The following is a 13,592-nucleotide window of genomic DNA, read 5'->3' on the forward strand; positions in this document are numbered from 1 at the left end:
GTTAAACGAGCAAACCATTCAAAGACATGCTTTTGCTCGGCCGTGGCTAACTTGACATCCCCAGTTAGGACATGATATTCCACATTCATGCCTTGTAACATTAGTCTCAATTGGAACTCAATATCTCAGCTCACAACTTTATCTCAATGCATTGAGTCTCATTCCCATCATGATATGTATCAAATAAATTCCCTTAATTCATTAACACGTTCAAACTCCCTACTAGTAAACAAGACCCTTCACAACTATTTGAAACATGTAACTTGAGCATCGGATTCCAACCTTCTTTTCTTTCTTTTCGCTCCTTTTTTGAACTTTTATTTTTACTGTTCTGAGAAGTTTGCATCTTGTCAAAAAAAAAAAAATATAGCAAGTTATACCGATACAGAAGTTCTCTCTAAAAAAATTTGAACCCAAATTAATATTTCCTGCAAAACATAGAGTTCATCCCAGGATAAAATAAGTGGCAGAAGACCATTGCCGTATAATGCAACAAGTTAATGACTTTCAGGAAGAATATCCATTCAGAACAAAGATCTCTCCCTTTATAATCCTCGGATAACCCGTCGACACATGGCTCAACACAGTTCTGCACAGCTGACTGTAAAATATTGGCTTAGAGATTTATATTCAGCACTGTTTTCCTATACCCACATATCACCCCACAAAAATGATAAACCAAAGCCACAACACAAGGCCACCTTCAAGAGAAGATCAAAAAACTGCCAAAAGTTGGGAAATGGAGGTACTCTCCCTAACTTCCTGTGATCTCCGGTGCAAAAAGGAAACTAATTGTTCAGTAAGTCGGCTATAATTGGCACATGGCAGTAGAGCTGCTGATCTGCAAGAAAAAACCACAATGTCGGGCGGTAACCGGGATGGCCTCAAAAGAGCTGAGGTTGGGGAGGAACTATTATCTACCAGTAAAGAAAGACGAGACAGATTCATCATCTACAGATCTTCCAAAACTATTTCTAATTTGAATATTAGAGAACTTTCAGCTCTAACCGTTCTGATATCAAGTCTGAATTCTTCGACATTGTGTTTTGGTCAACAGTTGGATTAGTGTCAGTCCCCATATCAATATGAGAGATCGAATCTACAGTCACTTAAAGACAGACCACTGATTTTGGTTAACCAAAGAAATCACGACAGAGGAGGGCCAGTAGAATGTAGTGGCACAGAATGAAGAATACTGGGGTTTCTTAAAGAACTAACAGGGCTTTGCATACAATGTAATGACTCGGAAAAAGTTTTCTCCGTAGAAGCCACATTATTTATCTGTTGCAAAGCTTGCCTTCCACGAAAGACGCCCCACAAATAGTACCTTGCTTGAAATCCTGCACATCAATTTGCTTTAGTGCTTTAGTTATGCTGGAAATGGCATTGTTAGATGAATTGCACAAAAATTTGCCAGCAAAGGAGAAGGCGTGCACTCATGAGTTCTTCTACCTCCTAAAATCTAGTCGTATTGTATGGCTACTAGGAGAAAAATTATATACCCAATAAAAACTCGAAAAACTACGACTTCAAACTCAAAGTCATTCCAGATGCGCCTTCCTGATTCTCAATATACCGAGACTGAAATAACAAACTGAAAATTATGGAAAGATTATAAGCGAACTTACTCCAGTACTGCATCGGTAACATGGACGAAGTAAAAACTAAAAGCTCCGCATTCTTCAGCACAGCCTTCATGGCTAGATCCTTGCACATCATTGAATTGACCAGAAGATCAAAAGCCTTTTCGCTACTGCCATAGAGAAAAAAAAGTATACATTTACATTAATCGAAGTAGGGGAGAGAGAGAGAGAGAAATGGAAGTAGAAGCATAGAATTCATTACCTTTCACCTTCTGGAAAGAAATAAAGGGCAATACTTTGATCAGTTGGCCCCACTTTCTCAAATCCTTTGGGCCATATATCACATCTACGAAGTAATTCAACGGAAAGTAACTGAGGTAACAATTTAGCCTCCTCATACACTTTTGAGCATGCTAAGCTAGACATATGGGCAACAAGTACACAAAGTCTGCCAAAACTTTTGTTCCAAAATCTTAAACTTCCCCTGTCATGACCAAAATACCAATTGGACCACTTTATGTTGCGAATTCGATATAAAAAATTAACATTTAGATCTCATTTTGGTCCTTGAACTTTCAAAATGTTCATTTTAGTCTCCAAACTTTCAAATTCTTCTCTGGTCCTAAACTTTAAAAATATCTATTTAAGTCATTTGTCCTTGAACTTAAGAAAAATAACCATTTGTTCTTCAAATATGTATATTAATGTACTAGCGTGAGCATGTACTCAAACTACATAGGTCAAAAATGAATATTGGATAAGTGATTATAAAGTGGTAAAATACATACCAAGGACCATAACCGTTACTTTTTGAAAGTTTAGGAACTAAAATTAATATTTTGAAAATTCCAGGACCAAAATTGTTATCTTTAGAAAGTTAAAAGGACTAAATGGACATTTTGAAACTTCAGGAACCAAAACGGAACAAACCTAGAGTTAGATTTAGAGACCAAAATGAGATTTTAACCAAAAAATTAAACATAAACAAAAAGAAAAGCTCTCACCTCCAGACAGGCTCTACTATAGGCTGTGCAACATAACAGTTGTGTCCTAAGAAATTGGACATGGCAGACGTAGTGGCTTCACTATGATTCGGCCCATCTTCTCGAACAGGCTCTCCCGACCTGCCAGGTGTCATGTCATCATTCTTCTCACTGCACTGCGCCTCAGGTAGTTGAATAGGAGAACAACTTTGACCTTTATGTGCCTCGATTTTTGCCATTGAGCCAATACCTTTATTCTTCTTCTTTTTCACCTTTTTCTTCTTCAGACGTTTGGCAAGCTTTTTCTTTTTAAATTTAACTTTACAATTTATAACTGGCACCATTATTGCCTCACAATCTTCGCAAAACCAAGTAACATACTCATGAAGAATTTCTGGCAATGTAGGTAAGCAATAGCTGCAAGATAAAACGACCAAGAGTCAAGGTCGGAAGTGCAAAATCAATAAATATTCCATATCCTCAATAGAATTTGAAGTCAAATACGTTTCAAATAAGCAAGATTCACTTATTTTGGCAGCATGTCTGCACCAGAAATCTTGACTTTTCAATTTTTTTTCTTAAATATAAAAATACTTCCTTTCATTAAGACAAATGAAATTACACATAGAGGTCGAAATAAGATGGGAAAACCAACACAGGAAAGGGAAAAAGGATCCAGATTACAAAAAAGGAGCCCCACAGGCCACAGGTTGATGTTGAGAATCCATATAAATGAATTAAATTTACCCAACCCATAAGCTTAAGTTTTTGGGTGAGCGGTGGTTCATTCATCTTTAACATGGTATCCGAGCGATGGGTCCTGTGTTCAAACCCCTGCATTGTTGTTTCATCCCCTTTCATATTGATTTCCACTTGTTGGACCTTGTCGATTATCCGAGCCCACAAATGAGGGGGGTGTTGAGAATCCATATAATGAATTAAATTTACCCAACCCATAAGCTTAAGCTCTTGGGTTGAGTGGTGGTTTATTCAACCTTAACAATAATTAAACATAAATAGTAATTACAAAAAAAGTAACCAGATGGAAGACATCAAAATGTGCCGACCGCACACCTATTCTCTCATGACCTATCTAAATTTTCAAAAGTTCTATTTCCTTCCAACAAAGTTAACTACAACGAGGCGAGAGATCAAGCTTCCTGACAATAAGTGCCCTTTTGTCCCGAAATAATGGATGCAAGATGCTTGACACTCACCTTGTCAAGTTAAGCACACAAAATAAAGAGTAAAATCTTTATATACTTCTTTCGTCAAAATTTAGACTCCTTGTGAACACATCCAGACGGCTTTTGTTCTCATGCTCATATAGAAAGGAATTTTTGGAGTTCTATTCAACCTCGAAGAGGTCATCAATTCAGAATAAATGGAACTAAAACTACCCTTTGGAGTTCATGGTTGGAAAGGAGTGCTTGTTTGTTTAATGATAATGAGTGAGAATAAGATCAATATTCTTTTTTTAGGAAAAAGCGAGCATTCATTGAGAAATATGAAAGAAAATACAAGGAGAATACAAAAAACAAGCCCCACAAAAAGAGTCCAATCTATAAATATGCAAAAAGGGACTCCGATCCAAAAGAATAAGACCTAGTTGGTAGTTACAAAAAGTCCAAGAAACGGACGTCCACAAAGAGGTGTCAAATCTAATAACATATCTCTTCCCAGCCTCCCAAGACCTCATTCTAGAATTCTACCATTTCTCTCATCCAAATACCCACAGCACAATAAAAAAACAAGCATAATAAAGGATTTTGCCCTTTATTTCAAAAGGGAGGATTCAAAAGAACCTCCTCCACCCTATAACAACAATCTCTATTCTGCGCCCCAGAAATCCCAAATGACTCTAACAGGGGATCCCAAAGAGCCTGGAAATTGCAGATCCAAAAGATATGATCAAGATCCGCCGATGCTTGCTTACGTAGAATGCACCCCCGTGGGGAAGGACGAGTGCCTCAGAATCGTACAAGTTGTTAACTCTCCCGTGAAAAATCTGCCACGCAAAGAATTTGACCTTGGGAATCTTTACCTTCCCAGGTGAGGAGAAAGGGGGAAGAAGGGACACATGAGATCTAGAACAAAGAACTCGATTGGGGCCCAAAAGCAAAGGTCTCTCCTTCCTGGGCATACTCTCCTTCCTGGGCATATGTGGCAGAGTGAAAGATGGACTGCCACTTCTGCTGCCACCCAATTCGACAAAGGGTGAAGAAAGTCTAAAGAAAAGGATGAAGAACCCAAGGAAGGCAGATAGAGGCCACAGCATGCAACCTTATATCAAAAAGACAATACAAGTGAGGGAACATGGTACAAAGAGGCTTATCCCCGACCCAACAATCCTCCCAAAAATATATATATCAAAGTCTTCCCCAGTGGAACATTTCCAAAACTAAGATAGGGAAACTTGATGAAATATCATTCCAGGGGTTTTTAGAAGCATTCTTAGACCCACAAACCAAAGCCTGCTCAAAAGGGTGCAGACCATGCTTACTCTCAATGATCCTATGCTACAAAGCATTAGGCTCCATAAAGGAGCACCACAACCAATTAGCCAACAAGGCTTCGTTATACAATCTCAGATTACCAATGCCCAACCTAGAGCCAAAGGCCTCAAGACCACCTCCCACCTAACCAAATGAGATCCTCCTCCCTCATCAACTCCTTTCCATAAGAAATCTCTCATGATTTTCTCAAAATCTTTTCAGACCATGACTAGGACTCTAAACAAGGAAAGGAAATAGGTCAAAATACCACTTAAAATAGACTGGATGAGAGTTAGTCTTCCCCCTCAAAAAATAAAGCCTTTTTGCAAGTAGAGGGCGCCCCTTTGACAAGATTCCAAAATGACACTATTCGGATTACTACTCAAAGGAAGCCTGAGTAGGTGGAGGGGAGGCTACTCACCCACAATCCATCAAAAAAGTCAAGAGCTCAGCTTAGAAGGATCTTAATTTATACCAATGATCGAACTTTATCCCCGTTAATCTCAAGGCAAAATATAGATTCAAAGAAATACAGGGGCCATTCAAATCAATGAAAGACCCTTCCTGACTAAAGAAAAAGAAGAGTGTCATCCGCAAACTAGAGGTGCAAAAGATAAGTTATTTCCCTCCCCACCTTAAATCAACCAATAACATCCTTCTCCATTCCTGCTGAGAACGTCGACCACCATAATAAAGAGCAAAGGGGAAAATGGATCACCTTGCCTAAGACCTTTGGAATAAAAAATATTACCCCTAAGTTTTCAATTAACAAGGATAAAGAAATTAACAGACCTTATACAACTCCAATCCAGGATCTCCATTTGAACCCCAACTATTGCTTCCAAAGGACCTTATTAAGAAGTCCCAATCAATGTGATCATAGGCTTTTTGGTGTAATAAGTCTCTTCCTAGTTTTCCATTAACAAGGATAAAGAAATCAACAGGCCTTATACAACTCCAAATCAAAGATCTCCATTTGAACCCAAACTATGTCTTCGAAAGGACCTTATCTAAAAAGTCCATAGGCTTTTTGGTGTAAGGAGTCCCTTCCTAAATACCATTGTTCTTGTAGGTGTTCATTTTCAAATCCTTTTTGTAATTAACCTAAATTGGGCTGGCTGTTCAGAAACACCACAAAGGAGATAATTATTCCAATTATGCAATTTTGTACTTTCATCTATGGAGATAATTATTCCAATTATGCAACTTTGTACTTTCATCTATGGAAATTTCATTTCAAATGTACATATTTTCATAATCATAGCATTCCGTATCCATGTCTTACTTTTTCAGAAAGTGACATTGTCATACCTTTGTTGTTCAAACTCGCATCAGCATTCTCAAAGCAACCTGAGTGACTACCTATGACTATGCTAGATGAAGTTTGCCACCTACACCAGTGGGTGGGCCAAGAAAAGAGTCAAAGAGAGAAGGGATGGAGGGAAGTAATTAAATAAAAATTTATTTATGTCTCAACATATAAATTTTAGTTCATTTAGCTAAAATCTACCATTCTTGTCTTGTCATTGAAAAGGACCTTTTACCGATTATTTATTTCATATTATGCATGAACGCAATCCTCTATTTATAATACAATTACATGGTGGAAGGAATCGGGCCATTCAATTTTCGCAAGTTAGATGGGCTGGAGAGAACCCAACAGCCCAGGATTGTCCTGAAATCTATACGTTGTCCTTGAAGCGAGGGGCACTGTTGCAGTTTGCTAGAAGGAAGATCAGAATGACTGGGATTTGGGTTTGAGAAAAGACCTATTTTATAGAGAATTTGACAGATGGTTGGGGCTAGTGAGCAGATTGGATGCCAATCGGATTGGAGAGGAAGCACGAGCAGACAAAGTGATCTGGTCTCTTCACTCTTCCGGCCTTTTTACAGCAAAGTCAGCCTTGAAGAACCTCTTTGAAGTCACGTCAAAGCTGAAAACGCCCCTGATTTCCCTCATTCGGAGGTATGAGGTCCCAAAGAAAGTTAAAGTCTTCTTATGGTCTCTAGCTCACAGCACTTTGAATACTCAATGGTAGATTACAGAGTCCCGATCTGTCTGCTTATTATGTTATAGAGAGGAAGAGTCCCTAGACAACATATGGAACTGTGCAGCTAGAGCTCTTCTTTAAAGTATTTGGATCGAAAGAAATTTCAGTTTTTAAAGATAGGCCCTCTTCTTGGTGGTGCCATAGACACAGGAAACTCTTTTATAATTTTTGAAAAATCGGGAGTTGGAGCTTTGCTCTCCTATAGGCTATACCTGAGGGCCAAGGGCACCTATACCCCACCTGTCCCAAGACCCGAGCCCAAGAGGCATCAAAAATTTTTTTGAATTAATTTCACCCGAAGGTTCGAACTTGAGACCTCTATGCCAGTATGACGAAAAGACCCCAAACCCTTGCCAAGAATTGCCCCTTGGGGGCAAAAATTCTTTTGTAATTGCAGTCTCTCTATGATTATTCGAGATGGGAGCGGAGAACAATTCTTAAGTGTTTTGGGGAGGGAGTCCCCTCATCCCCTGCCCTTAGGTTCCCTTGTATCCCTTTTTTGTTTATATAAAGGTTTCTTATCCAAAAAAAATATATTTATAATACAATTACCTTTAAAAAAAGTTTTAAAATATGTAAAATCTAATGCCTTTTTGCATCCAGGGAAACAAATGATGCGTACAGTGATGTAATTTTATACCTAAAATACACAAGTTGGTGTCAACTGTCCAGATCTATGAATTCACTCCAAGAGTGTAATAACATTAGACAATTTGATACATTTAACATATACAGAAAACTAATGATCAGTAAGATTTGATTTAAGAAAATAAATAAATAAATGAATCCAATGAGCAGTAATTCATACCGATGGACAGGATAAGCCTGACACTTTTTACAATAATTTAAAGCCTCAACAAAACCCCTATCTCCGCATACCTGACAAATATCAACCTGCAGTACCAAAAGTAGCTATTATTGACAATCCAAGAACCAAACAAACTGCAGAAGTACAAGTGTTCTTCAGAATAAAACATCAGAAACCGCAACCTATTTTCTTCCTCCCCAGTATTTTGTTATCAACAAAGTTACTAAACCACCAATTTAGCAGAGAAAATAAAAGCTAAGGTGTTAGAAGAAAGTAGTCCTATTTCATAACCAATATAAAAGCCTCTCACCCTTTCCCACTTCAATTTGCAATGCATGATAATCTACCAAGTAACCTGCTTGCACGATGTGTATCAGCAAGCAGTTTCAATTATTAAATTTTATGGATCATATAATTTACAATCACTAGTGACTAGAGATACTAATCTTTTAAATGATTAGAGAGATATTAATCTTTTAAATGATTAGAGAGATATTACCAACACTGTACACTGGCATTCAACAAAATGATAAGCATTGCTCCCTCCTCTCAGCAGAGTCAAACAACAAAGAGACTACAAACGAACAAACATGATGACATTTTGAAAAAGAAGAGAAAAATGAGAGATTCAGATTGTTGAGGGAAGCAGGTGGAGGAGAAATAAACTAAATTTTGAACTTAAAAGCTATTCTCACGGAAAAAACAGTTTAAGTAACTCGCAGAGCTTTTGAATTCAACAAACCCAAAATGAAAGACTGGCTAAAATGACTTTCCAATTTACAGAGCCATGCACATATATCACAACCATAAACCATTTAACTTGAAGCCCATAATATGTTATGCAAGGCACAATACAACACCCCTACTCACAAGGGAGGAGCCAAGAAACAAAGAGGGCAATTGCCCCCTCCCCCATCCTAGATTAAAGAACTTATATGAAAATGTTGAGATTTTAAAGTTTTATCTCTAATTTGTCTTCAAAATTTATGGCTTCGCCCCTGCCTACTCATAGACCTTAAGCCCTTCAACTACAAAGTAAGTGAAATATGTAGACAAGTATCAACATGCAATGCCTATCCTATTGGTGAAATCAACCATTGGCATATGTAATGTGGCCCGACATGACCATTTTCTAAACCCCACACTTAATCTCTCTCCTGCTCGCACAAAACCCCATTTCCAAACTAGCCAAAGGAAACAGTGACATGCGCTTGAACGAATAGGCAAGGAGAATTCATTAGAAAACAAACAAAAAAAACCCCAAGCAAGAGAATCCAAAAGATCTCACCATTTCAACATTAATTCAGTGGAGCAGTCAGCAAAGCGACAATGTTTTCCGTTAAAACGAGGTGGCAGAGAGCTGCGGACAAATGCACCACGAAGATCAAAAACTAATTGATTCAATAGGGTTAGAAATAAGCGAAAACGCAATGGCTCTCAGACAAGAGTCGAGTAAGTTTGGAGTGAACAGTCGAAATTGAAAGAGTTTCTTCCTAAATCTTTACCGTCTCTCTTCTCCAGAAATTTAGAAGCGAAAAGGGAGGTTCTGAGTGCGCAGTTCAAGTTGTGTTCTCTCCTTTGGCTGCCTCTCTGCACCGCAACTTCGACACATCTCAAGAGTTCACTGCCATGGCAGACCTTCCAAAAATAGTGCGATCAAGTACGAACCGACTAACACATCCAAACACGGAATAGGGATGAAATGGACGAGAAATTTTAAAAAATTGGAATCAGAAACCGATTTTTTTATTTTGTTCACGGGTGGAATAAGAATTACGGGAAATTGGACGGAATAACATTATCTCATGTCTTTTATGTTATTTAATTGCCATTTTGAAACCCATGTTTTCTAAATATATTTGCTGAGATCACCCAATTACCAATATAGTTTCACTATCCCTCTATTTATATAATACATTTTCTCTCCGTCCTCTCTCTCATCTATCCCTTTTCTCCTCTAATTTTTTCTCTACACCATCTCCCTTCTTTTTCTCTTTTCTTTTAGCTGGGGATTTACCAAACATCTCTCATATTTTTTGTTTGAATCTTCCATCCTATTCTCTTTTTCGTTTGAGTTTTACGGGAAAAAACACTCCTTTGAAATCTTCCATAAAAAAAAAATATATATTCATTTCAGATCTTCCATCGCTTCAGAAGAAATTTCAGATCTCGCTCTTCGTTGCTCTCCCTCTTTGGACATTGTTTTTTTTTCTCTCACGTAATGATAGGGGGAAAATAATTAAATTTGAAATTTGAAATTCAATTATAATTAAAAATTGTGATAGATTAAATGAGATTTAAGAAAATTGAGGAGAAATTTAAGGAAACAAATTTAGATTAAATTTTAAATTTGAATACCAAATGACTAAAACGAATGAGTGTTTCTTTGAATTTCAATTTTCAAATTTTTAATTAAAAAAATCTTTAATCTCTAATTATTTGTTAATTCATTTTAAATTAATTTAGATAACATTTTATCTCAACTTTCTCTCACTCACTCAACTTTCTCTCTCTCGTTCAACTTTCTCTCTCTCGCTTAACTTTCTCACTCTCTCTCGCTCAACTTTCTCTCTCTCTTTATCTCCTTCCTCATCCACATCTCCATGGTTAGGCTGAACTTTCTATTTCCCTGAACTTCCTTCTTTAGCAAATGACCTCCCTCATCAATTTTGATGCACCCATTGCTGGCGATTGTTGAAAGTCACCAGAATCATGGAGACTGCTCGTTAAAAAGAAAAGAAAAAAAAATAGAAGGTCGAGAGATTTAGGGTTTTTTAGAGTAAAGAAGAAGGGAACGAGAAACCGAAGAAAATTTTAGAGAGGATGAGAGAAAAAAAACCCACGGCAGAAGAGAAAAAGAATGGGTTAATGAAAAATGATAGAAGAAAAAAAATTAATGGAAAATGAGAGAAGAAAAAAATACTGTAGAAAGAGAGGAAAATAGAGGGAGGGAAAAATATTCTCGAAAAACACGGACGAAGATAGAGAGAGTGTGTGAATAAGAGAGAAATCTAAAAAATTAGTGGAGTGGTAGTGAAAGTAAATTGGCAATTGGGTGATGTTAGCGAACGCTTATAAAACATGGGTTTTGAAAATGGTGATTAAAAAACATAAAAGGCATGGGAGAACGCCTATTTCATCCAATTCTCCGAGAATTAGACCATTATACTTCTTTTAATTAATTATAAATATATTAATTAAATAGTGTGCTAAATTTATTTTAAATATAAAATACATTTTTGTACTTGAGGATAGATTTTTATCTAAGGAATTGAATCCCGCAGTGGAAACTCATAAAATCGATTTTCAACAATAGTACGAACGCCACGTAAGTCTTCCTAGCTATCTTCTGGACAATAACCGTCTTTTGAGAGAGAGAATTTTTTTAGGGATTGTGAGAAAAACTAATTTGAGAGAGTTTTTCAAATTCCAAACCCTTTTCATTTAAGGAAGAGTGAGGAGTGGGGAGAAAATATTTTTTAGTACAATATATGGGGTTATGGGATCGAACTCACAACTTCTTGGTTGGAAATATATGTCAATTACTCCTAAGCTATGCTCCCTTTAGCGGAGTGGGGAGCAGGTTAACTCTCCACCTCACCATAACCTCACTCATTCTATTTTGGGTTATTTAGTTAATTAATTTAATTAAATGAAATAAAAAAACATAATTTAATTATTTAATTAATTATATTTTTGTTTTGACTAAATATCATATATTTAATTATAACTTTATTCAAATGCACATCTCTCTCATAACCTATAGTTTTAATGGAAATCACATGCACATTAATTTTAACCTATAGTTTTAATATTAAGCCAATTCATATTACATTTTATTTGAATCTTATTCAAATAAGTATCTCATAACAATGAAGTATTAATTTCGAATCCTTATTCAAAATTAATTAGATAACGTATCAATACATACATTATATAAATGGTGTATACGTTATATATATTCTCTTATTAAATTTGTGATGGGATGTGAATCCCGGAGTGGAAACGGATCTTCGTTCATGATTTTTTGAGAAAACAAAAATAAAGGTGTGAAGAAGAAAATACAGGGGAAACTTATTTTTCCTTACCTTTGAAGAACTCTTCTTCAATGATTCAATCTCCCGAACAACACCAAATGATCTTTTGTGCTATCCTCTGGGTATCGAGATTAGGCTTGTGGGATCAATACGTTTGGAATCTCAAGGAGAATTCAAAGAGAGAGCTTGATTGAGAGAAATGTTAATTTTCCAGGAAAAAGTAGAACTGTACAGAACTCTTCTGTATAGTTTAACCAAATGTGACGTAAGGTAACTCCCCACGTCACAACTTCCCACTCCCCTGCAATTTTGCAGGAGAGTTTTTAATTAATTAACATAATAATTAATTAATTATTTATTTATTTATTAATCAATTTAATTATTAATTATTAATCTAATTAATAATTAATTAATTTAATCTAATGTTAATTAAATAAATAATTAACAATTAATTATTTAAAAATAAATATCACATATTTAACTAAACTCATATATTTGAATCTTATTCAAATACAACTCTCTCGTATAACCTATAGTCGTAATGTACATCTTATGTACATTATTTTTAACCTATAGTTTAAATATGAATCTCATTCATATTAAAACTCTCATAATATATAGTTTTAATTTATAATTAACTATATATTATAATGTATCAATATACATATAATCCCTTAAGTAATTTGAATAGTTCAAATTCTTCCAAAAATTTTATCCTCGTTTTACCTGTTATGATTTAGAAAGGGGACCTAATGGACCTACAGACCAGAAGCTCCAACAATGCGAGATTAATCGGTCAAACTCATTGACCAAGTTAATCAACATTCGTTAACTACGGGTCACTCCACTAAAGACCTGCAGTTGCATTCTTCTCACTACAGAATGTTTTCGTATCCATGGATATACGACCATCAATGACAAGTCAATCCTTTACGAGTGCTTTAACTCAAGTTGGGTTAAATTACCGTTTTACCCCTGAGTTACATCTTACTCTTTAAATACCACTACTCCTCTAATGAACAACCCGGTTATGGTCCGACCAATAACCAGAAGTCCCTCTCGGGCCAATGACAGGATGAGGCCCCTTGTTCAAGTCCCGGAGTCAGCATTTAAGAGAACACTCATCTACTCCCCTAAAGTCGGGGAGGAGTGAATTCCATCTTGTGAAGTTATGTTTCCAACTCCCCACTCGGTCTCGTCCCCAAAATGGTAGGAATATTGAGTCAGCAACTCGGGCCGCTCTCACCCATACATATTAAAGGATGAGCCCTCACGGGCAGGAGTCCATAACTCACTCAGGATTGAGAATGAGTTGTTTGGTCATCCTATAAATAGCAATCTGTTAGTCAACGGTGTTACATCTAAAGATTGGCTATTTCACAGTCCGGTCTTATACAAACTCATTGTATAGGATACCCTCACTCGCATGTCTCCACATGAATGACCTGGATCGAGTCGTCTGTAACATTTACAAAGTGAGCCGTATTCATAGTGTTGCCAAGATAAGGTACCCAGCCTTATCCATATACTATAGACCCTTCAGGTTATTCATGGGACATTATCCACTCGTATATCAGGAGTATATCAAATATATACCTCGTATATCAGAGGTATATTAAATATATACCTCATATA

General features: G+C 36.5%; 1 protein-coding gene across 4 annotated transcripts; it reads right to left on the reverse strand.

Annotated features, from left to right (window-relative positions):
- Window positions 1-398: 398 nt before the first annotated feature.
- On the reverse strand, window positions 399-9,725 carry LOC111013528 (RING/FYVE/PHD zinc finger superfamily protein). 4 transcript variants are annotated; one of them, XR_015788964.1, is made up of 9 exons: window positions 9,426-9,724; window positions 9,209-9,280; window positions 8,420-8,494; window positions 7,921-8,006; window positions 2,588-2,983; window positions 1,846-2,067; window positions 1,629-1,753; window positions 1,009-1,340; window positions 399-841 (listed from the first exon to the last, which is right to left on the reverse strand). XR_015788964.1 is itself a non-coding variant. In XM_088120006.1 (8 exons), the coding sequence occupies exons 2-8, from the start codon at window positions 9,209-9,211 to the stop codon at window positions 1,147-1,149; spliced, it is 963 nt and encodes a 320-aa protein (XP_087976132.1). In that variant the 5' UTR covers window positions 9,212-9,280; window positions 9,426-9,725; the 3' UTR covers window positions 399-1,146. The 4 variants fall into 4 exon arrangements, 3 of the variants coding, with proteins under 3 accessions (XP_087976132.1, XP_087976131.1, XP_022143682.1); XM_088120006.1 differs by having other exon boundaries at window positions 399-1,340; window positions 1,846-1,929; window positions 9,426-9,725; XM_088120005.1 differs by having other exon boundaries at window positions 399-1,340.
- Window positions 9,726-13,592: the final 3,867 nt, after the last annotated feature.

This window comes from Momordica charantia (genome assembly GCF_013281855.1).
Source record: "Momordica charantia cultivar OHB3-1 chromosome 11 unlocalized genomic scaffold, Mcharantia_2.0 BLBB01000011.1, whole genome shotgun sequence".
In the NCBI taxonomy this organism is placed as follows: domain Eukaryota; kingdom Viridiplantae; phylum Streptophyta; class Magnoliopsida; order Cucurbitales; family Cucurbitaceae; genus Momordica; species Momordica charantia.

Bases quoted from the DNA above. Each gene is read 5' to 3' on its own strand.
- LOC111013528 (XM_088120005.1), bottom strand. The intron at 8,007-8,419 runs GTAATATCTCTC...TTGGTACTGCAG, and splicing joins AATGCCAGTGTACAGTGTTG to GTTGATATTTGTCAGGTATG. The intron at 2,984-7,920 runs GTATGAATTACT...TTTATCTTGCAG, and splicing joins CAGGCTTATCCTGTCCATCG to CTATTGCTTACCTACATTGC.